General features: G+C 37.1%; 1 protein-coding gene across 1 annotated transcript in view; it reads right to left on the reverse strand.

The window, feature by feature from the left end:
* The window catches only part of CDH12 (cadherin 12, type 2 (N-cadherin 2)), a 343,779-nt gene extending 318,349 nt beyond the window's left edge, over positions 1 to 25,430 (reverse strand). Inside the window, exon 1 of the mRNA XM_010832134.1 lies at positions 25,200 to 25,430. Within this exon, the coding sequence (XP_010830436.1) occupies positions 25,200 to 25,430 (231 nt within the window). The remainder of the gene's footprint in view (positions 1 to 25,199) is intronic.
* Positions 25,431 to 25,959: the final 529 nt, after the last annotated feature.

A 25,959-nucleotide genomic window follows, 5' to 3' on the forward strand; every position in this document is an offset into this window, starting at 1 on the left:
TTGAGGGCAGGAGGAGAAGGGGACGACAGAGGATGAGACGGCTGGATGGCATCACTGACTCGATGGACGTTCATCTGAGTCAGCTCCAGGAGTTGGTGATGGACAGGAAGGCCTGGCATGCTGCGATTCATGGGCTTGTAAAGAGTTGGACACGACTGAGTGACTGATCTGATCTAATCTGATCTGGGTCACAAATCAAACCTTAGTAAATTTAAGAAAATTGAAATCATATCAAGCATCTTCTCTGAATACAATGTTATGAGACTAGATATCAGTTATAAGGAAAAAAAAAAAAACTAAGAAAAACAAACACATGGAGATTGAACGATCCATTTCTAAATAACCAACAGGTTACTGAAAAAATCAAAAAGGAAATAAAAAAAATTCTGGAAACTAATGATAGTGAAAACATGTCAACTCAAAACCTATGACATGCAGCAAAAGTAGTGTTAAGAGGGAATTTGATAGCAATGCAATCCTACCTCAAGAAACAAGAAAAACATCAAATAGACAACCTAACTTTACACCTAAAACAACTGGAAAAATAAGAACAACCCCGCCTCCCAAATTAGTAGAAGAAAAGAAATCATAATGATCTGAGCAGAAATAAATGAAAAATAAATGAAAGAAACACTAGTAAAGATTAATACAACTAAAAGCTGGTTCTTTGAGAAGATAAACAAAATTGACAAACCTTTAGCCAGACTCATCAAGAGAAAAATAGAAAAGAATCAAACCAACAAAATTAGAAATGAAAAAGGAGAGGTTACAACAGACAATGCAGAAACACAAAGGTTTATAATAGGTTCATAATAGGTTTATGAACAACTATATGGCAATAAAATGTATAACCTGGAAGAAATGGACAGATTTTTAGAAAAGTTCAACCTTCCAAAACTGAGCCAGGAAGAAATAGAAATTTGAACAACCCAATTGCCCACACTGAAATTGAAGCTGTGATCAACAGTATCCCAAAAAACAAAAGCCCAGGACCAGATAGGTTCACAGCAGAATTCTATCAAACATTAGAGAAGAGCTAATGCCTATCTTAAAACTCTTTCAAAAAATTGCAGAGGAAGGAACACTTCTAAATTCAGTCTACAAGGCCACCATCACCTGAAACCAAAACCAAAGACAATACAAGAAAAGAAAACTACAGGCCAATATCACTGATGAACATATGTGCAAAAATCCTCCACAAAATTTTAGCAAACAGAATTCAGCAACACATTAAAAATCTCATACACCACAATCAAGCTGGGTTTATTTCAGGGATGCAAGTTTTCTTCAATATACACAAATCAATGTGATATACCATATTAACTAATCGAAAGATAAAAACCATATGATAATCTCAATCGATGCAGAAAAAGCCTTTGAAAAAATTCACCCATTTATGATTAGAACTCTTCAACAAATGGAAATAGAAGGAACCTACCTCAACATAGTAAAGGCCATATATGATAAGCCTACAACATACATTATTCTCAATGGTGAAAAACTGAAAGCATTACCCCTAAGATCAGGAACAAGACAAAGGTGTCTACTTTCACCACAATTATTCAACATAGTTCTGGAAGTATTAGCTACAGCAAAGAGAATAAAAAGAAATAAAAGGAATCTAGATCAGAAAAGAAGAAGTAAAGCTCTCACTGTTTGCAGATGACATTGATACTGTACACAGAAAACCCTAAAGATACTATTAGAAAATTATTAGAGCTAATCAGTGATTATAGTAAAGTTTTAGGATACAAAATCAGTACACAGAAATCACTTGCATTTTATACACTAGCAATGAAAAATCAGAAATAGGAATTAAGGAATCAATCCCATTCACCATTGCAACAAAAAGAATTAAATATCTAGGAATAAACTTACCTAAGGAGACAAAAGAACCCGTACACAGAAAATTATAAGACACTAATGAAATAAATCAAAGACAACATAAACAGATAGAAAGATAGTCCATGTTCCTGGGTAGGAAGAATCAATATTGTGAAAATGACTACACTACCAAATGAAATCTACAGATTCAATGTCAGTTCAGTTCAGTTCAGTAACTCAATCATGTCTGACTCTTTGTGATCCCATAAATTGCAGCACGCCAGGCCTCTCTGTCCATCACCAACTCCCAGAGTTCGCTCAAACTCACGTCCATTGAGTCGGTGATGCCATCCAGCCATCTCATCCTCTGTCGTCCCCTTCTCCTCCTGCCCCCAATCCCTCCCAGCATCAGAGTCTTTTCCAATGAGTCAACTCTTCGCATGAGTTGGCCAAGGTACCAGAGTTTCAGCTTTAGCATCATTCCTTCTAAAGAACACCCAGGACTGATCTCCTTAGTTGTGCCTATGAAATTATCAATGGCATTTTTCACAGAACTACAACAAAAAATTTCACAACTGATATGGAAACACAAAAGACCCAGAATAGCCAAAGCAGTCTTGAAAAAGAAGAATGGAGCTGGAGGATTCAAGCTTCCTGATTCCAGATTATACTACAAAGCTACAGTCATCAAGATAGTATGGTACTGGCACAGAAGGAGATATATAGACCAATGGAACCGGATAGAAAGCCCAGAAATAAACCCATACACCTATGGGTACCTTGTTTTTGACAAAGCAGGCAATAGTATACAATGGGGCAAAGACAGCCTCTTCAATAAATGGTGCTGGGAAAACTGGACAGCTACATATAAAAGAATGAAATTAGAACACTTCCTAACAGTAAATACACAAAGATAAACTTGAATGAATTAAAGACCTAAATGTAAGACCAGAAACTATAAAACTCAGAAGAAAACATAGGCAGAACACTCAGTGACATAAATCAAAGCAAAATCCTCCATGACCCACCTCCTAGAGTAATGGAAATAAAAACAAAAATAAATGAGTGGGACCTGATTAAACTTAAAAACTTTTGCACAGCAAAGAAACTATAAGCAAGGTGAAAAGACAACCCTTAGAATGGAAGAAAATAATAGCAAATGAAACAACTGACAAGGGACTGATGTCCAAATATAGAAGCAGCTTATACAACTCAATACCAGAAAAACATACAATCCAATCAAAAAGTGGGAAAAAGACCTAAACAGACATTTCTCCAAAGATGACATACAGATGGCTAACAAATACATGGAAAGATGCTCAACATCGCTCATTATTAGAGAAATGCAAATCAAAACTACAATGAGATATCACCTCACACCAGTCAGAATGGCCACCATTAAAAAGTTTATAAACAATAAATGCTGGAGAGGGTGTGGAAAAAAGGAATGCTCTTGCACTGTTGGAGGGAATGTAAATTGGTACAGCCACTATGGAAGACAGTATGGAGACTCCTTAAAAAACTAGGAATAATACCATCATATAACCCAGCAATCCCACTCCTAGGCATATACCCTAAGGAAACAAAAATTGAAAAAGACACATGCGTCCCATTGTTTATTGCAGCACTATTTACAATAGCTAGAACATGGAAGCAACCTAGATGTCTGCCGGGGACCAGCCCCGGCTGATCCAGGGTATTCGAAGGAGAGACGGCGTAGGCGAAGATCAGGAGACAATTGCTTAATTAAATGTTAATTAAGGATATAAAGAGTAATAGAATGAGGATAGCTCAGTAAAATTCAGTGAAGAAAAGAGGCTGAAATAAGGATAGCTCAGTGAGGAAATTCAGTGGAGAAAAGAGGCTGAATAATTCAGCCAGAAGGTAAGAGAAAGAACGACATGGTGAGACCAAGTTTCGGTGAACAAGGCCCACACTTTATTTTCCAAAGTAGTTTTTATACCTTAAGTTATGCATAGAGGATAATGGGGGAAGGGGTAGAGTCTTGCAGCAAACCAGGCTTTCTTCCTGCAAACTTATCATATGCAAAAGCTTAGGTGATTTGCATCATCTTCTGGCCCGGAGGCCTGTTAACATTTTAAGACCTTTTCTTCAGAAAACTTATTTTTCTCTAAAGGTGATTGGTCAGGAGCCACCCTCCAAAAGCATTAGATAAAGTTGCATTCCTACAGCGCAAAGGTGTGGTGGGCTATAACAAGAAAAAGAATTAACTCAAGGGTCCCAGGTTACAAACATTAAAGCTACTACTTACACCAATTATATTAATCAATACACTGCCAGGGACACAGCAGGTAAGGGATATGGAAACTTAGCAGCAAACATTGGCCCAACAAGTGAAAATCCCTTCACCAATACAATTTCTAATCAATCTTTTAACTATTCAAAAGAATCTGTGTTTACACAGTTTAGAACATCTCCTGCCTCTCACAGTTAGGAGGCTCTGAACAATCACATGTGGCCGGAAAAACGTATTCAGGCAGGCTAGAGGATTTCCAAAGGAGTTTGTAGGTTAAACACTGTCACACCCAGGAATTATTAACTGGAGCTGTAAGCTAACTTTTTTTTCAGAGAGGTAGTGGGGGACAGCCCCCCGTAAAGTCAGAGGTGTAGGTGAAAGCACAAAGCAGAAAGTAGGCAGACTCTGGTTTTGGGGGTAGATTGCTCAAGAATTTCCAGGGAGACTCCTGAGGCTTGATCCCGCCTTTGCATATGTCAAGCCTCCTTCCTCATGACCTTTGCCACGGGCGGAGCTCGCTCCCCACAGATGTCCATCAACAGATGAATGGATAAAGAAGCACTGGTACATATACACAATGGAATATTACTCAGCCATAAAAAGAGTGGCTTTGAGTCCGTTCTGATGAGGTGGAAGAACCTAGAACCTATTATACGGAGTGAAGTAAGTCAGAAAGATAAAGATAAATATAGTCTAACACACATATAGGAAATCTAGAAAAATGATACTGAAGAATTTATTTACAGGGCAGCAATGGAAACAGACATAGAGAATAGGCTTGTGGACATGGGGAGAAGGGAGGAGAGGGTGGGATGTATGGAAAGAGTAACTTGGAAACTTACATTTCCATATGTAAAATATATAACCAACAGGAATTTGCGGTATGGCTAAAGAAATTCAAACAGGGACTCTGTATCAACCTAGAAGGGTGGGATTGGGAGGGAGGTTCAAAACAGAGGTGATACATGTATAGCTATGGCTGATTCATGTTGAAGTTTGAGAGAAAACAACAAAATTCTGTAAAGCAATTATCCTTCAATAAAAAAATTAATTAATTAAAAAAATTTATTTTGACATCAGGCATCTAACCCTATCCCTAACTGGATTATGGCTGAAAGGAAGATATCTATTCCTTTGTTTCACAAAAAACAGCCCTAGTCCTTAAAGGTAAACAGAGAGGGACTTCTCTGGTGGTCTAATGGTTAAGAATCTGTCTTGCAAAGCAGGAGACTGGGGTTCGATCCCTGATCCGGGAACTAAGATTCCACATGTCAAGGGGTAAGTAAGCTTGTGTGCCACAACTGCTGACACCCTGTGCTGCAACTACTGAAGTCCATGGGCTCTTGAGACCATTTTCTGCAACCAAGAAAAGCCACCACAATGAGATCCTGTGCACTGCAACAAACTCATCACAGCAAAAAGAAAATATTAGCAAGTTCTTCACTTCAAGCTGGGACAGACATCAGTGCAGTTTGCTCCTCACTCCCTGCAGAAGCAGTTGCAAAGTCAGCTTCTTCATGACAGGTGCAAGGGACTAGACTTCCTGCTCAATTGGTACTTGGGTCTTGTTTTCTTAACATTTCAGAATAGCAAGGATGACCTGATTGTGTAGACCCATATTGTTGAAGCCCATAACATAAGGGGAGCATATCAAAACCTGTATTTTCACTTCGGATATTTCCTCTTCCCTTCTATCCATGTTCACATTTTACTCATCTTAAAATTCTCACAGTCCTTACACACACTTAGACATTTATATCTCACTTAATGTTTTGAACTCTCACCCAGGAAGCTTAGCATATTGAGAATATAATTATTTTTCTGGAAGTAATTATTCTACTTAATTGAACTGGAATATTCTTCTCCTTAGTCACTTTTTAACTTAATAGCTGCCTTTGATCATTGTTTGACACAAAAAGTTTCACTCAGTAATATGTATACCTAGCCATTAATAACAGAGAAGGCAATGGCACCCCACTCCAGTACTCTTGCCTGGAAAATCCCATGGATGGAGGAGCCTGGTAGGCTGCAATCCATGGGCTCGCTAAGAGTCAGACACGACTGAGCGACTTCACTTTTACTTTTCACTTTCCTGCATTGGAGAAGGAAATGGCAACCCACTCCAGTGTTCTTGCCTGGAGAATCCCAGGGACGGCGGAGCCTGGTGGGCTGCCCTCTATGGGGTCACACAGAGTTGGACACGACTGAAGTGACTTAGCAGCAGCAGCGGCGGCGGCGGCGGCGGCCATTAATAAAAAGGCATCACTTGAAATATATGGGCTTTCTGGTAAAGAATCTGCTTGCAGTGCAGGAGACCTGGATTTTATCCCTGCGTTGGGAAGATCCCCTGAAGGGAAAGGCTACCCACTTGAGTATTCTGGCCTGGATAATTCCTACAGTTGATGGGGTTGCAAAGAGTGGGACAAGACTGAGAGACTTTCACTTTCACTTTTCACTTTGAAATATAAATATGACTATACTTCATGGCAACCCACTCCAGTGTGATTGCCTTGAGAATCCCAGGGAAGGGGGAGCCTAGAGGGCTGCCGTCTATGGGGTCGCACAGAGTCGGACACGACTGAAGCGACTTAGCAGCAGCAGCAGCAGCAGCATACTTCAAACACTGCCACCTAGTGTCACCAGCAGGGCGGCCCAGCCCACAGCTTCCCTTTTCTTCCCCTCTTGACTACTTCCCTGGTGGCTCAAGAATCTGCCTGCAATGCAGGAGACACAGCTTCAATCCTTGGGTGGAGAAGATCCCCTGGAGGAAATGGCAATCCACTCCAGTATTCTTGCCTGGAGAATTCCATGGACAGAGGAGCCTGGCCGGCTCCAGTCCAAAGGGTCGCAAAGAGTCAGACATGACTGAGCGACTAACACCTGTTCACTACCTATACTTCAAAATCGATTGGCTGATAGAAATAAAATAATCATTTTGTAGCTGATAAAAATAAACTAACCATTTCTAAAGTATTCAATGTCCCATATAAAAACTAAAGTTTGATATTTAATGAAAGACTGTATGTCTTATCAGTGGAGGCAAAGACTACAAATATGCTCGGCAAATTAACAACGAGAGCTTGTTTGCAAATATTAATAAAAATATGTCATAACTAACACTTCTAAATGCTGAATTAAACATTGGCATTCTATACTATGAAAACTAGATTTCTTCCATATACTGAAAATTTTTTAATTTGCATAGAATTGAGAAGATTATTGCAATTGTTGATTGTAAAGAGTATAAAGGAGCCAGATGTTACACATAACAAATAAGTGTTGAAACCAACCAAAGAAATGAAAACAGAGTCTGTTAAATAGTGTTTAATGGATTTTGTTCACTATGCATATTAATATTGATTTAATCTAGCATGTTACAAGTCTCTGTGTCTTGACTTTGTTCACTTGTTCCCATGAATATATTTGGTTTTTAACATGAATTTCTTCATATATTGTTAACTTTGAATAAGCTCATTTCAAAGTTTTTGCTTTATGATAGGAATCATTGTACTCCTGACAATATGAACTTAAGGAATTCTAGTGATAATTTTCCCACTTACTAAGACTATATGGCCGAGATTATTTCATGCTGCAGGGCTAGCCATTTGAATACCCTTAAATAAAAGAACAAGAGCTAGGATCATGGGCCTGCTTGTGATGCTGGGAGATTGTTGGGATACTAGGGAGTCACAGTGGCAATGGGAATCTATGTCTTTTTCTATAGAATATGACAAATCCTTCCTCTCTGGTTCTCTTGTTTCAAGGAGTGAAAAGTACATTCTGATCATCTAGACACTTTTGTGTGAAACCCAAATTTCCCCATTCCATCCAGAAACATTACAGTCTACACCAGGTAAAAATTCATTGTGGGGGTAGCACAGTAACACTAATGACACTTGGCTGAGGATGTTCACACATTGTCCCATATGTGGATTAAGTTGTCCACACAACTTCCATCTTATTTCTTTCTACATCATCCCTACTCAAAAGATGAGGATACTGAGGTAGGAAGTTTACTAAAAGCCACAAAAGAGGGCAAGATTCTTTCACTGCACCCTGCCTTTTCTCTCCCATGAGACTCATTTCTGAGAATGAGCATCCTGAATCTTCAAGACAGAGACAGGACTGAGCAGGCAGTTCTGAGCATCTACACGTACAAGGTCAAAAGTCCATACAGAGATTTTGTTGTATCAAGGATAATTATCTAAGGAATTTTTATAAAGAACCAGGCAGTCGTTTTCTAAGTTTTGTGATATAATAGGTTTCTGTCCTAAATATGCAACCTTGTTCTCATGTGTGGAGGCAGCTATAGACAGTATGTAGACAATCATGACTGTGTTCCTATAAAACTTTATTTTCAAAAATAGATAGCAGGCTGGATTTGGTCTGTAAGCCAGACTTTGCCAACTTCTGGTTGAAACTCATATTTGAAAGATTTCTGTTAATATTTATGTTTATCTTTGTTGAACTAAATATTTCTCAAGAACACCTTGATTTTGAAATGAAAGAAAACAAGAGCAGAGGCAGTCATTAAACAGAGAAACACTTTAAAAGATGCTAGATACTTATTACTATTAGGGGGTAAAAATGTGTAATTAAGATTTTTCAACACAATTTAGTATCAGAACCACTCTTTCTTTCCAGGAAAAGTAAAGCAGTGGGATCACAGAAAGGGGTGCATTCCAAGGAGTTTGTCAGTACAGACACTGGGAAACTGGGGACAAGGATTTCTTGAGAAATAACCAGTCGCTGAAATAACTCTCCTCCATCCTCTCCTCATTTATGCTATTTCTGACCCCAAACCATAAGGGTGGAGACTTGCTCTTTCATGATTCACAAGAGCCATATATTTATAAATATTCACTTAGTTGGAAACACATAGTATTTGCAAGAAGCTTTCATGAAGTGATGATGAAGGTCCAGTCATTAAGGGCAGAGAGGTGGTCAAATATGTCACTCAGTGCTCTGGGTCCTCTAGGGAATCAGAGACATGCAAACATCTACAAACTCTGTACTTTGAAGTTATTCCTTGATATTAGAAAATATATGTATGGATTTGGGGAAGTCTTCAATGATACTATCTGAAAAGAAGTCTAGTGTATCTTTGTACATATATTTAATGTTTTTATTTGTTAGATTAGCTTCTAGTTTTTCCTTAAATTTCCCCTTTTTTCCTCTTAAGATCTTTGCTAAGGAAGGAAGGAAGGAAAGGAAGCAGTGGGAAAAAAGAAAGAAAGAGAAGAAAGAAAGGGTTATATTTATGTTATTTTTGGTTTCACTTTTATTTTCAGGGTAATTTTAAAGCTAGGCTTTAAATGGATTGAGAAGCTCTGAGTGTTTAATTAAACATATTTTCTTCAATCATTTGTTAGAAATTAAGCTTTTGCTAGTTCCTATGTATTTCTTTGGCACATATGAATGCAGTTATAGACTTGAGAAAACATTCAGTGTTCTAATTTGTATATAGCTATCAAGCAAAAGAAAAATTTTAAAGAATTTCTTGATCACAATAATTTAATGCATAATAAACATAATTTAAATATTTTCCTATTTGATGCTCAAAATGTTTTAACTGAAGTGAAAAATTACTGATGGGTTATGTTTTCAACCATTTCTTGTTGCCTGGCTTTATTTTCAAAGTGCAGTTTTCCTTGTGTTTTCTTTAAAGCTACAACACTGTTTAAAATGGCCTCAAAAGTTACTATTTGAAATGTATTTGCAATAGTAGTTGACATGGCCAGCGTAACTATGACTCCCTCTTGTCAAAGCTCAAAATTTATTGTTTAGCTTATAAGTCTACTCAACAGAGAATTGTCTTTAGAACCTTTTATATTATGAGAAAATATCATTGCCCTATTCTAATGCCTATCACTTTGAAAACATTTTGATTTACAATCTTGTATCCTTTAAAATAGCTGGCTGAAAGTATCATAAAATCCCATAAATAATCTCAAACTATCACAGGTTATTTAAAAATTAAATATCACTGAATACTTTGTAAAATCAAGAGAAATGTAATTCTATATGAGCCGTTCATTTCTTATTATAATAAGTCACCATTTATGATAGAAAAGTAACTTTAATCAAGGAGTGAGACTATTTATATAATTATGAGGAAGCTTTATTTTAAACAATTATTCATACCCAGTGGCTGAAAGAGAAGAGCGCTGAAGAATTGATGCTTTTGAACCGTGGTGTTGGAGAAGACTCTTGAAAGTCCCTTGGACTGCAAGGAGATCCAAGCAGTCCATTCTGAAGGAGATCAGCCCTGGGTGCTCACTGGAAGGACTGATGCTAAAGCTGAAACTCCAGTACTTTGGCCACCTCATGCGAAGAGTTGACTCATTGGAAAAGACCCTGATGCTGGGAGGGATTGGGGGCAGGAGGAGAAGGGGACAACAGAGGATGAGATGGTTGGATGGCATCACTGACTCGATGGATGCGAGTTTGGGTAAATTCTGGGAGTTGGTAATGGACAGGGAGGCCTGGCCTGCTGCAATTCATGGGGTCGCAAAGAGTCAGACACAACTGAGTGACTGAACTGAACTGAACTGAGCTGAAGATAAAAAATAAATATGTATATAGAAAAGGTTATACTTATTGAGAAGATAGTTGTGGAGACCAACATCACCAAGAGTCAGAAGCAGACTTGGGACATTTCTTCTTACATTCAGTTCCACTCCTCCTTTATGTTTTGAATTCTAAGTCAAAATTTCAAAATGGAAGAGATACGATTTATTTTTACGTTGCATAAAAAGAAAGAGAATGAAAGAGAGAGAGAAAGAGAAAGAGAGCTATCATTTGACCACTGAGAAAACAATTCAGTTAGCTGGCAAAAGAAAGTATTTAAACTCTTTGTAACTTTACTGAAAGTCACTGCATTACTTGTTAGCGCAATGGTAAAGAATCTACCTGCCAACGCAGGAGGTTCAAGCAACATGGGTTTGACCCCTGTGTTTGGAAGATCCCCTCTAGGAGGAAATGACAACCCACTCCAGCATTCTTGTCTGTACTATTCCATGGACAGAGAAGCCTGGCGGGCTACACAGTCAGTGGAGTCTCAAAGAGTCGATGACAACTGTGACTGAGCATACATGCACTTTACATGTTATTGCTTTAGTGAATCAACATACTATATCACATTGAAAGGTAATTCTCCATTCTCTTTTGTTCCTGCAAGTCTTATGCAGAAAGCATTTCCTCAAGACTGTATTTTCAAGAATTTTATATAGCTGCAGCTTTGAAAAGTTGAGACATACTGTCTTCTTCTGAAGCAAAGTGCACATAATGCTTGCAATGCAATAAAATAACTATAATGTCTCCTTCCCAAAAAAGGGCAGGAATTATCAGGGTTCCTCTTGTGATGCAACCCACTGCATGTGCTGGCATCCACCTGACCTATCCATTTTGCCCAATGCTACCTGAGGCCACAGGAATGGACTCAAAGATGCTAATACTCCAGTTGTCTCCTGTGCTATGAGTGAAAATGCCCTTTTCTCTGATCCAAACATCTCGTGTTTTCTTCCAGCATTCATGAGACTGTGGAAGACGAGCCACTCCCAATAGGTGACAGAAAACAAGGACAATAGCAACAGCACAGCAGCATTCTTTAATATAGAGAATGAGTAAACATTAAAAGTCTATAGTGGTTACACTGCTACATGATATATAGGAAATCTCATGTATGCAACCTTTATGAGAAAGTCCAGGAGCAGAAAACATATGCTTTCACAAAAGTAATTTTATATATTAGTTGCATTGATTAAATGTCAGCAGCAATAGATGGTGCTGCTCCTTACGCACAATGAACATATATAGATAGTACCTCCTATGACAGTGCTTTCAATTTTTTTCAGAGCTGAGAAAGAAGAATTTTTCTCACATTTCTGCTATGTTTAAAATATACAAAAGAACCCCTCTATATTACAAGTTTAGTTAGAGTGGCATAAATTCATAAACGCAGTGTTGTTAGAAGATGAGAACATTATATTTGAAATCTTTATTATTCAGGTCATTCCGTACTTGCTTTTTCTGTTATCTTTTCATTCAGGTGCTCTTTTTCAGAGCACTTCTCTAATCATTCCACTGGGTCTCATATCTTAACATCTGCTATAACATGTGAGTGGTGGTTTGTTATTTCCCTGTTGGTTCAGTAAAGAATGAGCCTGCAATGCAGGAGACCCAAGTTTGATCCCTGGATAAGGAAGATCCCCTGGTGAAGGAAATGGCAACCCACTCAAGTATTCTTGCCTGGGAAATCCCAGGGACAGAGGAGCCTGGCCGGCTATAGTCCATGAGGTCTCAAAAGTTGGACACAAAGACTAAAACACCACCATCACAATGGTTCATCAATGTTTAGCCCACAGAAAGGACTGTTTTCCAAAGAATCCAACTAATGGTTGTTTTGTTTTCAATTAAATGATTTACTAAAAATATTTGGAAACACACACACACAGCAAACACACACACACATAAACAAATACACACAACGGATTGTACTGTAAAGTTTGTGACAAATGCATCTGGGCTATTTCTGGTGAAAATATAATCTGGGTATATGATATTCTGCTGTGCTCTTAGTCATGTGGATTGACGTGTGTACTTAAGCACTTTCATATGGATAATTATTATAAGACCTAAAAATTAGAATCAAAGCTAACTCTTTATCTTAGTTTTTAAGTAACCCATCAGGCAAATCCCTGAATAATGCAGAGAAATGGTTAAAAGGAAAGGAAGGACTGAAAGATAATTAGGGGTATGGTGGAAAAACAGTAGGAGGAGGAGAGGAAAAGAAAGCAGGAGAAAAAAAAAAAAAAAACAGAGTGTTAATGTTACCCATGTTATTTTTGAAATGTTTTTTGTTAATGATTCATATATTGATTTAAAGATAGTTGACTTTCTTTCAAGGTCCTGCCAATTCAATTAAAATAAACCCATTAAACCTTTACGGCACAGCTATTATGAAACAACTAGCATGCTAGAAACATGAAATAAATTGTAAGGGGGAGAGAAGAACTCGCATACAATGACCACTGACAGTTTGTTCAACCTCTATTTTAGCAGCAATTGTCCTTTAGATGTATTGCTATCTAATCATACCCCAAAATGACTATTTCAATGCCAATCTCATGTATTGAGAGAGAATATAAAACTCAGGGATATATTTAAGAATCACGATGTGTAATAAAACATCAGACTTACCTAACGGTTTCCTCTGATGTTTTGCTACAGAAAGAGCAGGTAGCTAAAGATGCTTTGATTAGCAGCAAAGTCAATCCATTTGACAGTAGAATGGATTAGAAACAAGACTTTAATTTAGGACACTTGAATATACTGCAAAAATCTCTCAAATATGTGAGTCAGGAGTCAAGAGGATGAATACATTTTTAAATCTTGTGTGAAGATTGAGCTAGTGTGAGGAACTTTGAATTTCAAATGAACAGAAATGACTCTGATTTTGAAAGCTCACACTTTAGGAATAAATTGAACCATGAAAACTACATCACAGGCTTCTCCAAAACTACAATTCATCCAAAATTCTCCAAATTATCCAATTCTCCAAAGCTACAATTAACCCAAAATTATATTTCAGATGACCATTATATCTACTCCTGTGGGCAAGAATCCCTTAGAAGAAATGGAGTAACCCTCATAGTCAACAAAAAGTCTGAAACGCAGTTCAGTTCAGTTCAGTCGCTCAGTCGTGTCTGACTCTTTGCAACCCCATGAATCGCAGCACGCCAGGCCTTGGGTGCAATCTCAAAAATGACAGAATGATCTTTGTTCATTTCCAAGGCAAAGCATTCAATATCATGGTAATCCAAGTCTGTGTCCCAACCAGTAGTGCTGAAGAAGCCAAAGATGAATGATTCTATGAAGACCTATGGCTTCCCTGGTGGCTCAGATGATAAAGTGTCTATCTGTAATGCAGGAGACCCAGGTTCAATCCCTGGGCTGGGAAGATCCCCTGGAGAAGGAAATGGCAACCCACTCCAGTATTCTTGCCTGGAAAATCCCATGGACAGAGGAGCCTGGTGGGCTATAGTCCATGGGGTCACAAAGAGTTGGACACGACTGAGCGACTTCACTTTCTTTCTTTCACTTTATGAGGACCTACAAGGACCTTCTAGAACTAATACCAAAAAAAAAAAAAAAAGACATCATTTTCATCATAGGGGACTGGAATGCAAAAGTAGGAAGTCAAGAGATAACTGGAGAAACAGGCAAATTTGGCATTGGAGTGCAGAATGAAGCAAGGCAAAGGCTAACAGAGTTTTGCCAGGAGAATGAACTGGTCATAACAAATACCCTCTTCCAACAACTCAAGACAAGACTCTACACATGGACATCACCAGATAGTCAATACTGAAATCAGATTGATTATATTCTTTGCAGCCAAAGATGGAGAAGCCCTACAAAGTCAGCAAAAACAAGACTGGAGGCTGACTGTGACTCAGATCATGAACTTATTGCAAAATTCAGAGTGCAATTGAAGAAAGTGGGGAAAACCACTAGACCATACAGGTATGACCTAAATCAAATTCCTTACGATTATACAGTAGAAGTGACAAATAGAGTCAAGGGATTAGATCTGATAGAGTGCCGGAAGAACTATGGATGGAGGTTTATGATGTTATATAGGAGGTAGTGATCAAGAACATTCCCAAGAAAAATAAATGCAAAAAGGCAAAATGGTTGTCTGAGGAGTCCTTACAAATAGCTAAGAAAAGAAGACAAGCTAAAGGCAAAGGAGAAAAGGAAATCTATACACATCTGAATGCAGTGTTCCAAAGAATTGCAAGGAGAGATAAAAAAGCCTTCCTCAGTGATCAATGCAAAGAAATAGATGAAAACAATAGAATGGGAAAGACTAGAGATCTCTTTAAGAAAATTAGAGATACCAAGGGAATATTTCATGCAAAAATGGGCACAATAAAGGGTAGAAATGGTATGGACCTAACAGAAGCAGAAGATATTAAGAAGAGGTGGCAAGAATACACAGAAAATCTATACAGAAAAGATCTTGACCCAGATAACTACAATGGTGTGATCACTCACCTAGAGCCAGACATCCTGGAATGTGAAGTCAAGTGGGCCTTAGGAAGCATCACTATGAACAAAGCTAGTGGAGGTGATGGAATACCAGTTGAGCTTCTTCAAATCCTAAAAGATGATGCTTTTAAATTGCTGCACTGAATATGTCAGCAACTTTGGAAAACTCATCAGTGTCCACAGAACTGGAAAAGGTCAGTTTTCATTCCAAACCCAAAGAAAGGCAGTGTCAAATAGTGTTTAGACTATCGCACAACTGCATTCATCTCACACATTAGCAAAATAATGCTCAAAATTCTCCAAACCAGACTTCAACAATATGTGAACCAAGAACTTCCAGATGTTCAAGCTGGATTTAAAAAAGGCAGAGGAACCAGAAGTCAAATTGCCAATATCCGATGGATCATCGAAAAAGCAAGAGAGTTCCAGAGAAATATCTATTTCTGGTTTATTGACTATGCCAAAACCTTTCACAGTGTGGATCACAACAAACTGTGGAAAATTCTTCTAGAGGTGGGAATATCAGATCACCTTACCTGCTTCCTTAGACATCTGCATGCAGGTCAAGAAGTAACAGTTAGAACTGGACATGGGACAATGGACTGGTTCCAAATTGGGAAAGGAGTACATCAAGGCTGGATATTGTCACCTGGCTTATTTAACTTATATGCAGAGTACATCATGCAAAATGCCGGGCTGGATGAAGCACAGGCTGGAATCAAGACTGCCAGGAGAAATATAAATAACCTCAGATATGCAGATGACACCACCCTTATGGCAGAAATTGAAGAAGAACTAAAGAGCCTCTTGATGAAAGTGAAAGAGGAGAGTGAAAAATTTGGCTTAAAACTCAACATTCAGAAAACTAAGATCATGGCATCCAGTCCCAGAACTTCATGGAAAATAGATGAGGAAACAATGGAAACAGTGAGAGACTTTATTTCTGAAGCTCCAAAATCACTGCAGATGGTAACTTCAGCCATGAAATTAAAAGATGCTTGATCCTTGCAAGAAAAGCTATGACCAACCTAGACAGCATATTAAGAAGGAGGGACATTACTTTGCCAACAAAGGTCCATCTAGTCAAAGCTATGGTTTTTCCAGTAGTCATGTATGGTTGTTCGATTTGGGCTACAAAGAAAGCTGAGCACTGAAGAATTGATGCTTTGAACTGTGCTGTTGGAGAAGACTCTTGAGTCCCTTGGACAGCAAGGAGTTTAAGTCAGTCAATCCTGAAGGAAATCAGTCCTGAATATTCATTGGAAGGACTGATGCTGAAGTTGAAACTCTAATATTTTGGCCACCTGATGCGAAAAACTTATTGGAAAAGATCTTGATGCTGGGACAGATGAAGGCACGTGGAGAAGGGAATGACAGAGGATGAAATGGTTGGATTACATAATCAACTTGATGGACATGAGTTTGCGTAAGCTCCTGAATTGATGATGGATAGTGAAGCCTGGCGTGCTGCAGTCCATGGGGTCTCAAAAAGTCGGACATGACTGAGTGACTGAACTGAACTGAAAGCTACATGACTCACAAATGAGGAATAAACAAAGAAAGGAACAGAGATAGGAAACAGAGATAGGAAGGGAGGAAGAAAAGAAAGAAGAAAAGAGAGGGAAAAATAAGAGAGAAAGAGGAAAGATACATAGATGGTGAGCCATAAATACAACTTTTAAATGTCTTAGTATAACTTTGTGATATAACTTCCATTATTATTGGATACAAAGGGATATATACATGAGTTAAAATAGCATCTTTATACTGTGTTAGTTTGGAAGACTTTCAAGACAGACATTATTTTTTCAATGCAATTATAACTATTTTAATATACTATTAATACTATTTCTATTTTTTCTTTATCTTTTTTTTTAATAATTCAAAACCAAATTCTACTTGTACTTATTTTAAAAAAATAAAATTCTATTCGCACAGCCTTGACTTTTTGTGCATGTGTATTTATACACATACACATATATACATATGAACACACACAGCATATGTTGTTGTATTGCATTTCACATTATTACACTTCTCAGATAGTACACTTTGTTCAAACTGAAGGTTTATGCATCTCTGCTCCAGCAAGTCTATCAGTGCCATTTTTCCAACATATTTGCCCATTTCCTGCCACTGGGTTACATTTTGGTAATTCTCCCAATTTAAAAACCGTTTTGTTATATTTTTATGGTGATCTATGATAAGTGATTTTCATAGTACTACTATGACTTGCTAAAGGCTCAGATAATGGTCAGTTGGCATCTTTAACAATAAAGTATTTTTTAATTAAAGTATGCACATTGTTATTTTAAATATAATTCTACTGTACGTGATAGATTAATGCATAGTGCAAACTAACATTGTGTGCTTTGGGAAACCAAAAAAGATACGTGTGGCTCACTTGATTGCAGTGTCTGCTTTATTGCTGTGATCTAGAACTGTACCCACAATATCTCCAAGGTATTTATGTATATTGCAAAGCATATATTTTTATAGGTACATCTCTTTGGAACTTTAGTGTTTGTAGATTCATCCTGGTTTCTCTTAGTTGTTTTTTCAGTATTCTTCTATTTCATCACAATGATCCCCTCAAAAAAAAAAAAAAAAACCTGCAATAATGAATTGGTACAGTCACCTACTCTTTTTTTCTCCTCTTTAACAGTTTCTTGCTGATGACGAGAATTGCACACTGCTGGTTAGTTTTACCACTTAAAAGTTGTTTCCCTTAAATCATATATATACATCTTGTTGGTTTTATTTCTCTGGAAAACACTAATAGAATCTCTATCAGATCAAACCAGCACAGAAGAATTTTTTTCACCTATACTTTTGAAATGGCATCTACAGGCTGGACTCATTCTTTTCTCATTTCTTCAAACTCTGGAGAAAATGATGAAAATCATTTTGACTACATTTACTTCTGATTCACTATCTGACAAAATCAGTAAAAGTGTTCCAGTCATTGTTTCATCTGATCTGTAGAATTTGGCATTGTCACGTGTTATTCTTAAAACTTTTTGAGAATGGCATTGAAACATGTATAATATCATATATGAAACAAGTCGCCAGTCCAGGTTCGATGCACGATACTGGATGCTTGGGGCTGGTGCACTGGGACGACCCAGAGGGATGGTATGGGGAGGGAGGAGGGAGGAGGGTTCAGGATGGGGAACATGTGTATACCTGTGGCAGATTCATTTTGATATATGGCAAAACCAATACAATATTGTAAAATTAAAAAATTAAAAAAAAAAACAAACATTTTTAGCTATATTTCCCGTAACTCTCTTTGTATTTTACTTCTTATTCATTAAATTGATCTATTCTTCATCTGCTTTGCAGTTAAAAATCAGGGTTCTCATATTTTCTCTGTAACTTTTCCTAGCTCATTACCACTTTATGTGATTACCACTTATGTGATTTTGACCACCATCTGTATACCAATCTCCTGATCCTGTATCTCTACCATAGGCCTCTCTTGTGCACTCTACGTTCATGTATCTAAACAACCGTGAGATACTTCACCTGGGTACTTCTAAGCAACTCTGGATATATAAGAGTGATCCTTTTATTTCTCACTCTAGAACCAAATCTATACAGGATACTAGCAAAACATAAGGCAGAAATCTGCATCATTTTGTTTTCCTTTTCCCTCTCATTCTTTACATGTGATTGTCCACTAATTTTTTTTTTGTCTCATCCTCCATATTCTCTTGAACAATGGATCTTGAAATTTTATTATCTATCTGCCTTTCAAATGATCAAATTTAATATTCCTTTTCCTTTATTATTCCCTAGGCAATTCTCCTGTAACCTTCTCCTACATATGTTTCCTATCTCCATGTCTGTTTTGGGGTCTCCAATGTGTCCTTTAAATGGATCACTGAGTGATCATTCTAGAACTGCAGTTTCTTCCATATGAATCTTCAACCAAGACACTTTGTGGATACTGACACCTTTAAGAACAAGTAGTACTGCATGTTCAGCATAGTGATTGCAGTTCATAGTACTGTATTGCATATTTGAAGGTTGCTAGGGGAGTAAATCTTAAAAGTTCTCATCACAAGAAAAAAATATAACTATGCACAATGATAGATGTTAACTAGACTTATTTGGGAGATCATTTCAGAATGTATACAATAGCAAAACACTATGTTGTACAGTGGGAACTGCTATTTGTCAATTATATCTCAAATTTTAAAAAATTAAATAAAAGAATAAGTATTATTAATCTCGACATCAGACTTGAGCCTCTGTACTTTCTCTATTTAACCTACTCTGAAACTTTCTATAACCTACTCTGAAACGTTGATTTCACACTCTCTGATTATTTTGAAATATAGTTATTGAGGCTCACCTTGCACTTTCAAGCCTGAGTGCTTATAAAAACGTTTCTTCAGACTATCTTTTCCTAAAAACAAAGACATCTTTCAAGATTCATCTCAGGTACTTCATCAACTGTGAACCTTTTGTTGAATTTTTCTTTTAGGCATAGTCATAGACCTTCTTTTGTCTCCACAACTCTTAATAGGATCTTTGTCATAGTACTTTTGACAGTATTAAAATTGTTTTTAGCTCCTAAGATGCTTGTATGATAATAAAATGTGATATTTTCTGGTGCCATGGACCTAAACTACCTGCTCTACCCAACTTAAAATCCAAGTTTCAGTATTTATTGGGTGTTGGGCCATGGGGAATTATTTAATTTTCCTGTGCCTCAGTTTTCTGATAAGCAAAATGGGGCTACCAATAATTGTCCTGATCGTGCTGTTGTGAAGATTACATGAATTTATGTAAGTAAAGAAATTAAAATAGTGCCCTAAGACACTCATTAAAACTTCTCTGTTATAACTGAAATCTAAAGACATTGATACTTTACTCCCACAAGGCTTAACACTTTCTGAAATGATAATGCATTCTCAATTAGAAATATGTTGAATAAATGCCTCTCAAATTAGGGATTAGATATACTGCAATATTGAATCTTTATGCCATATGCCATATTAAATACTTTCATTTTAAGAATTTCTGCTAACAAGTTCTTCTGAATTGAGACAGAGGCACCCAATTATATTTGATGGTATAAGCAATTTACTCGTGTGTGTGTGTGTGTGTGTGTGTGTGTGTATGGGCAGGCACATCTGTGTGTTCCTTTAATGATACTTTTTTGAGGTGACTTTGAGCAATAAGCAATACATGCATTAAACATGTTTGCTTATCAAATTAGTTTCTGTGTTGCTCTGCAATATGGTATTTTATACATATCCAGGTGTTGTAGCAAATTCAATATGTCTATTTGTAAAAAGCATTGGTTTTACCTCTGGACAACCTTGGGATTTATTTGTGTATTAAGTCATAGTCATTATAAGCAATGCCACAGTTTGGTCTTTCTTGAAACGATGTCAACAGTAACATCTGATCCTTTTAAATATTAAATATAACAGTTGTTGAGGCTAATATCCATTAAACCACTCACTCCCTCCTCATTAATTTCTACAGTAAGAAAATCTTTTAATCTTGAAGGTAGGGAAACTTTTTTTTTTCCTCTCAGTAAGTGGAATTTCCTTGTTCTGGGGCTTCCCTGGTGGCTCAGTGGTAAAGAATCCATCTCTCAATGCAGGAGGCACAGGTTTGACCCCTGGTCCAGGAAGATCCCATGGAGAAGGAAACGGCAACCCACTTCAGTATTCTTCCCTGGAAATCCCCATGGACAGAGGAGCCTGGAGTGCTATAGTCCATGTGGGCTTAAAGAGTCAGATATGACTTAGCAACTGAACAATACAATATGTATGTTCTTGCTGCAAAGAAATATACATTAAATCTGAATCTCAATTATAATGTTTCAGTTGACTATTGTGCTTGGCACTTGTGCATTTTCCTTTTCCTATAACACAGAATTCTACATTATTTATAGTACTGTGTTTTACTGTGAACTGTCTCAAAGCCTTCTAGGAAGAGCAGGAGCACAAATATATTTATATATGTTTACACACTTACATATTATGGCTTGAACTGGCCCCAGTGTTATCATATTACTATTCCCATATCTAGAATCATCAAGACAGAGTTAATTAAACTTTAATTAGTTTCCATGTGGAAAGGAAATCTTGGAAACTGCTTTTTCATTTACATTAGAAACATACATTGCCTGAAAATCATAAGTTTTCATTATATTTTACAAATGGGGAGCCATGCATCTATGAAAATAATGTTTTAATTTCATAATGGATTAGATCTTAGACCTATTCCTTGCTAATCTATAAATACTGATTCATCTCTTAAATGATTTGGATGAATTCCATACTTTCATATCAATTATAAAAATAGAATTCAAGAGTATCAAACAAAACTTCTATAAGTAGTTCCTAGATCTTTTTAATCATGTCCACTGGGAGGTGAAATTCTACTCTAGCTAGGATAGATTAAAAGTCAATTTCATTAAATTTTCAACAAAATGTCAACTTTCTCACCTCAAATTCTGGCAAGTAAAGGCTAAGGATCTGCTCTAATTAAAGTCAGAATGGCTGCTCAGCAGACATTTGCCAGGAACCTCAATGTGATGTCCAGCTTCCATCACAAGCAGAGTTGACATAACTGACACCCAAGAGACAAAAGTTCTAGAGGTATGCTTCCTCTCCAGTTGTCTTGGATTTCAAAACCCAATCCTTATACTGAATTAATTCACAAGAAATTAGTGTACTATGACATAAAATTATCTTATCACAAAAACGTTACTGATTTTTATACTCTTTGACGTATCAAAGAATATTATAAGCAGAAACAATGTATAGTAACATCCAGGGGACATTCATGCTTTGGGGTGCTTCCCTTAAAAGTTTTGAAGGCTTTTCTTGTGCTCAGGGCTATTTGTGGAGCAATGCCATCTGAGTGGGTTACCCTGGACTCAGTTGAAATTGGTTGGGCTCCAACAGACGGTTCTCCCCTTTATGGTTCTCCCTGACTTTCCATTCAATTTTAGGGTTCACCAGGTACAATATGGACCTCAGAACTAGGATCTGTGGAGTTGTCCTGGGGCAACAAGACTAGATCCTGATTCCTAGTAGTCAGCCTGACAAAGAGATTGCTCCTGCTAAATGGTAATGTATGTTTTTTGCAAGATCACTAAAATTTGGACTGTGAGAATGGTACTCAAAGATTGATTTGATGTGAATCATATTTTATACATAGATAGGTACCCCACAGAAAATATTTGCTCAGGGCCCCATATCAGTTCAGTTCAGTTGCTCAGTCGTGTCCAACTCTTTGCAACCCCATGAACTGCAGCACGCTAGGCCTCCCTGTCCATCACCAGCTCCCAGAGTTTACCCAAACTCATGTCCATTGAGTCAGTGATGCCATCCAACCATCTCATCCTCCGTCGTCCCCTTCTCCCACCTTCAATCTTTCCCAGCATCAGGTTCTTTTCAAATGAGTCATCTCTTCGCATCAGGTGGCCAAAGTATTGGAGTTTCAGCTTCAACATTAGTCCTTCCAATGAACACTCAGGACTGACCTCCTTTAGGATGGACTGGTTGAACCTCCTTGCAGTTCAAGGGACTCTCAAAAGTCTTCTCCAACATCACAGTTCAAAAGCATCATAGGGCCCTATATACCCTAGTGCATTTGTGAAGAACAAATCTGACTCCATATTAGATCTATTTTTTTTTTTTTATCTTTGTGCTTTGTTGCTTATACTTAGTACTTAGTAATACTGGCTCTGCACCATTTGCAAAAGAGTGCTGCCTATATCCTGAAATATGCACCATAGCCCATTTTCAAGACCTTGGCCTTTAAGAGTCCTTTCATATAGAGATAAAAACTTGCAGAATAGAGAATAACATTTGTCTTGGAGGTTTACAGGAACCTCTTGACCTTAGCTATGTGGACACCTGCAAGGACAAAGGATTCCTACACCAAGAAGTTTACAACTAAACACACCCTCCCTTCCCTTACCTTGCCTTTAAAAGTGCTTTGCTGAAACTTTCAGGAGTTCAAGTTTCTTTGGGAAATCACCTGTTTCCTTGCATGGCCCTGCAATAAAACTTTCTCTGCTCCAAATGTTAACATTTTAGTTTGTTCAGCCTCACTGTGCATCAATCACAGTGTTTGGTAACATGAGGGCAACCTGACTATGTGTTCATTTTCAATAAACGTTCTAGTTGAAGACCTTCCTCACTATATTATTCAATATTTTTAAAATACATTTCTAAGAGGTAAATCTTAAAATCATAGGGCAAAGAATTTAGCTCTTAAATAAATTTGTTTCATTTAAGCCAGCATTAGAATCATAAGACTCATCATGTTTCTCATTAGTTTAGATTTTCACAAATCTCTAGGGGCTTTAATATTCCAGAGACATAATCTATTATATCAGTTTCCTAATACTATTTTGACTATGGTTTTCTATTTCTGCTTTAGATTTATTTTAAACTCTCTTCAAACATAAACATTATTTTGTTAAAACCATAGCAAAATCTTTTAGAAAGTTAAAAAAAAAAAACAAACCTGGAATTAGCAACATGAAACTAAATAAAATATGCATTTTCCTGAAAAAGATTTTGGTGTCATTGATAAGCTCTATGATAGATATGGCTCCAAAGTTGATGTAAGAATAATAGCAGTAAAGCATAATCTGTTGAAACACGTAGTTGCTATTTTGAGAAAAAAAAAAACAAACAACTTTTTTTCTTTAACTAAGAGATTAAAATTTGCATATTGTGTTGAGATTGATGTGCATATATTTGGGTTCCAACATTTATTACTTTGGCCATAAACACCTTTATAAATACCTTACAAAACCTATAATAAAGAGGATCTCCCGGTGGTCCAGTGATTGATAATCTACTAGACAATATAGGGAACTCTGGTTTGATCCCTGGTCCAGAAAGATCCCACATGCCACAAAGCAACAAAGCCCATGTGCCTGCAATTACTGAGCCCATGTGCCCTAGAACCCATGCTCCACAGCAAGAGAAGCCGCAACAATTAGAAGTCAGCGAACCATGACTATAGACTAGTCCCAGTTGCTGCAACCAAAGTCTGCATGCAGCAGTGAAGCCCCAGCACAAAGAATGTTACACGTAAGTCATCCAGGACTAGAATATAAAAATGTAAAACTTTCAATAAATGTACCATTATCATAATAAAATAAATAAAATAAAAAGAAAAAAAAGAGAGGAAAAAATTAATAAATAAATAACCTATAATAAAAAAATTACTTTAAAGAATAAGCATCCAAATTAAATACAGATCTTCAACTTAGACCAGAGCTACATCCCAATAAAACCACTGTCAATTGAAAACATTTTTAAGTCGAAATGCATTTAATACACTTATCCTACTGAATATCATTACTTAGTCTGACAGACTTAAACATTCTCAAAACACACTAACCAACAGTCAGGAAATCCTCTAGCACAAAGCCTACTTTATAATAAGGTGCTGACTATCTCGTGTAGTTTATTAAATACTGTAGTAAAAGTGAAAAACAGATTGGCTGTGTAAGTATGGAATGCATATTGCTTTTGCAACATTGTAAAGTTTAAAAAAATCTTAAGTCAAACCACTGGAAATCTGGGACCATCTGTACCCCAGAACCACAATCTAAATGGTATAACCTATTTTTTAAGGGGAGGGAAAGGTAGATATTCTGGTCATTCAAAGACATGAACAACTTAGAATATTTATGCCTCCTGATTTTTTCCTGTGTTTCTTGCTGGTAAACAATTCCAGAATGGATATGGCCAGTAATGTGCTATAGTAACACTTTTAGTTACATTTACACATGTTAACTTCATGACTTTGGTGAATAATGTCAAAAATAGGAATATAATATATACTAACTTCATTAAAATAACCAAGGAGAATTGAAGCAAAGAGGGATGAAATGATATTCCAAAGCTTACCCGGGTCATTGAGTCAGGAAGAGAAACCAGGTCTCTTGATCTCAATTCCAGTGTTCTACTCACTGGTTTGTTCAACTCCTGTGCAAAACATCCATACACAATACACAATGCATAAGCCCCCTCGCTATCAAGTTGTTGTCAAAAGAAACACTCATTACCTTTCCCACATACTGAGGCTCGGAGCCCATGTATTCCTCCAGCACAAAAAATTGATTCCATACCCAGCCACGTTTAACTCGGTGGAAATGTGATCGTTGTCCTGGTAGGTGGATAACATTCTCTCTTAGTTCTGTGGCTAAAGTCTGTTGTGGCTGAGGTTGAAGTGGTGTTAGGAGACCTCCATCAAACAGGACCCAGAGCAGCAGGGATAAACAGTTCCTTGTAAGCATTGGCAAAAGCTTTCCTACAGCAGAGTAATAAAAACTCCAGCACTTAATGTAGAATTGTGGAATCCAGGTTTGAGGTGTCTGTGGCCTCCACCACTTAGCTTTCTGTTTTATTGCAGAAATGATAATGCAGGCATTAATCCTTTTGATGAAAATGCTTCTGCTATATTATATTCCATCTAAAGGGACCTATAAAACAGATTAACAAAGATACATTAAATTGATAGAATTACATGATGATAGTCATCAAAACTCTCATTATATCTGCCAACATTGAAGGAAACAGAGAGAAAAGTCTTTAAAAGAATTATATTAGTAAATGATCACTGCTATTTAACCTGTTAACTTAGATAAAATGTCTAATCATTTTTTACTGACTTGAAAAAGTATGAGTCACAATAAAGCAAGTTTATCATAAATAGAAGCAATCATTTTTTAAATTTAATAACCATTTAAGAGTAAAACAGAGATCACTATTTTTTTTTTACTGAAGTATAGTTAATTTGCAATGTTTCAGGTGTACAACAAAGTA

This window comes from Bison bison, unplaced genomic scaffold (genome assembly GCF_000754665.1).
Source record: "Bison bison bison isolate TAMUID 2011002044 unplaced genomic scaffold, Bison_UMD1.0 scf7180017864538, whole genome shotgun sequence".
In the NCBI taxonomy this organism is placed as follows: Eukaryota; Metazoa; Chordata; class Mammalia; order Artiodactyla; family Bovidae; genus Bison; species Bison bison.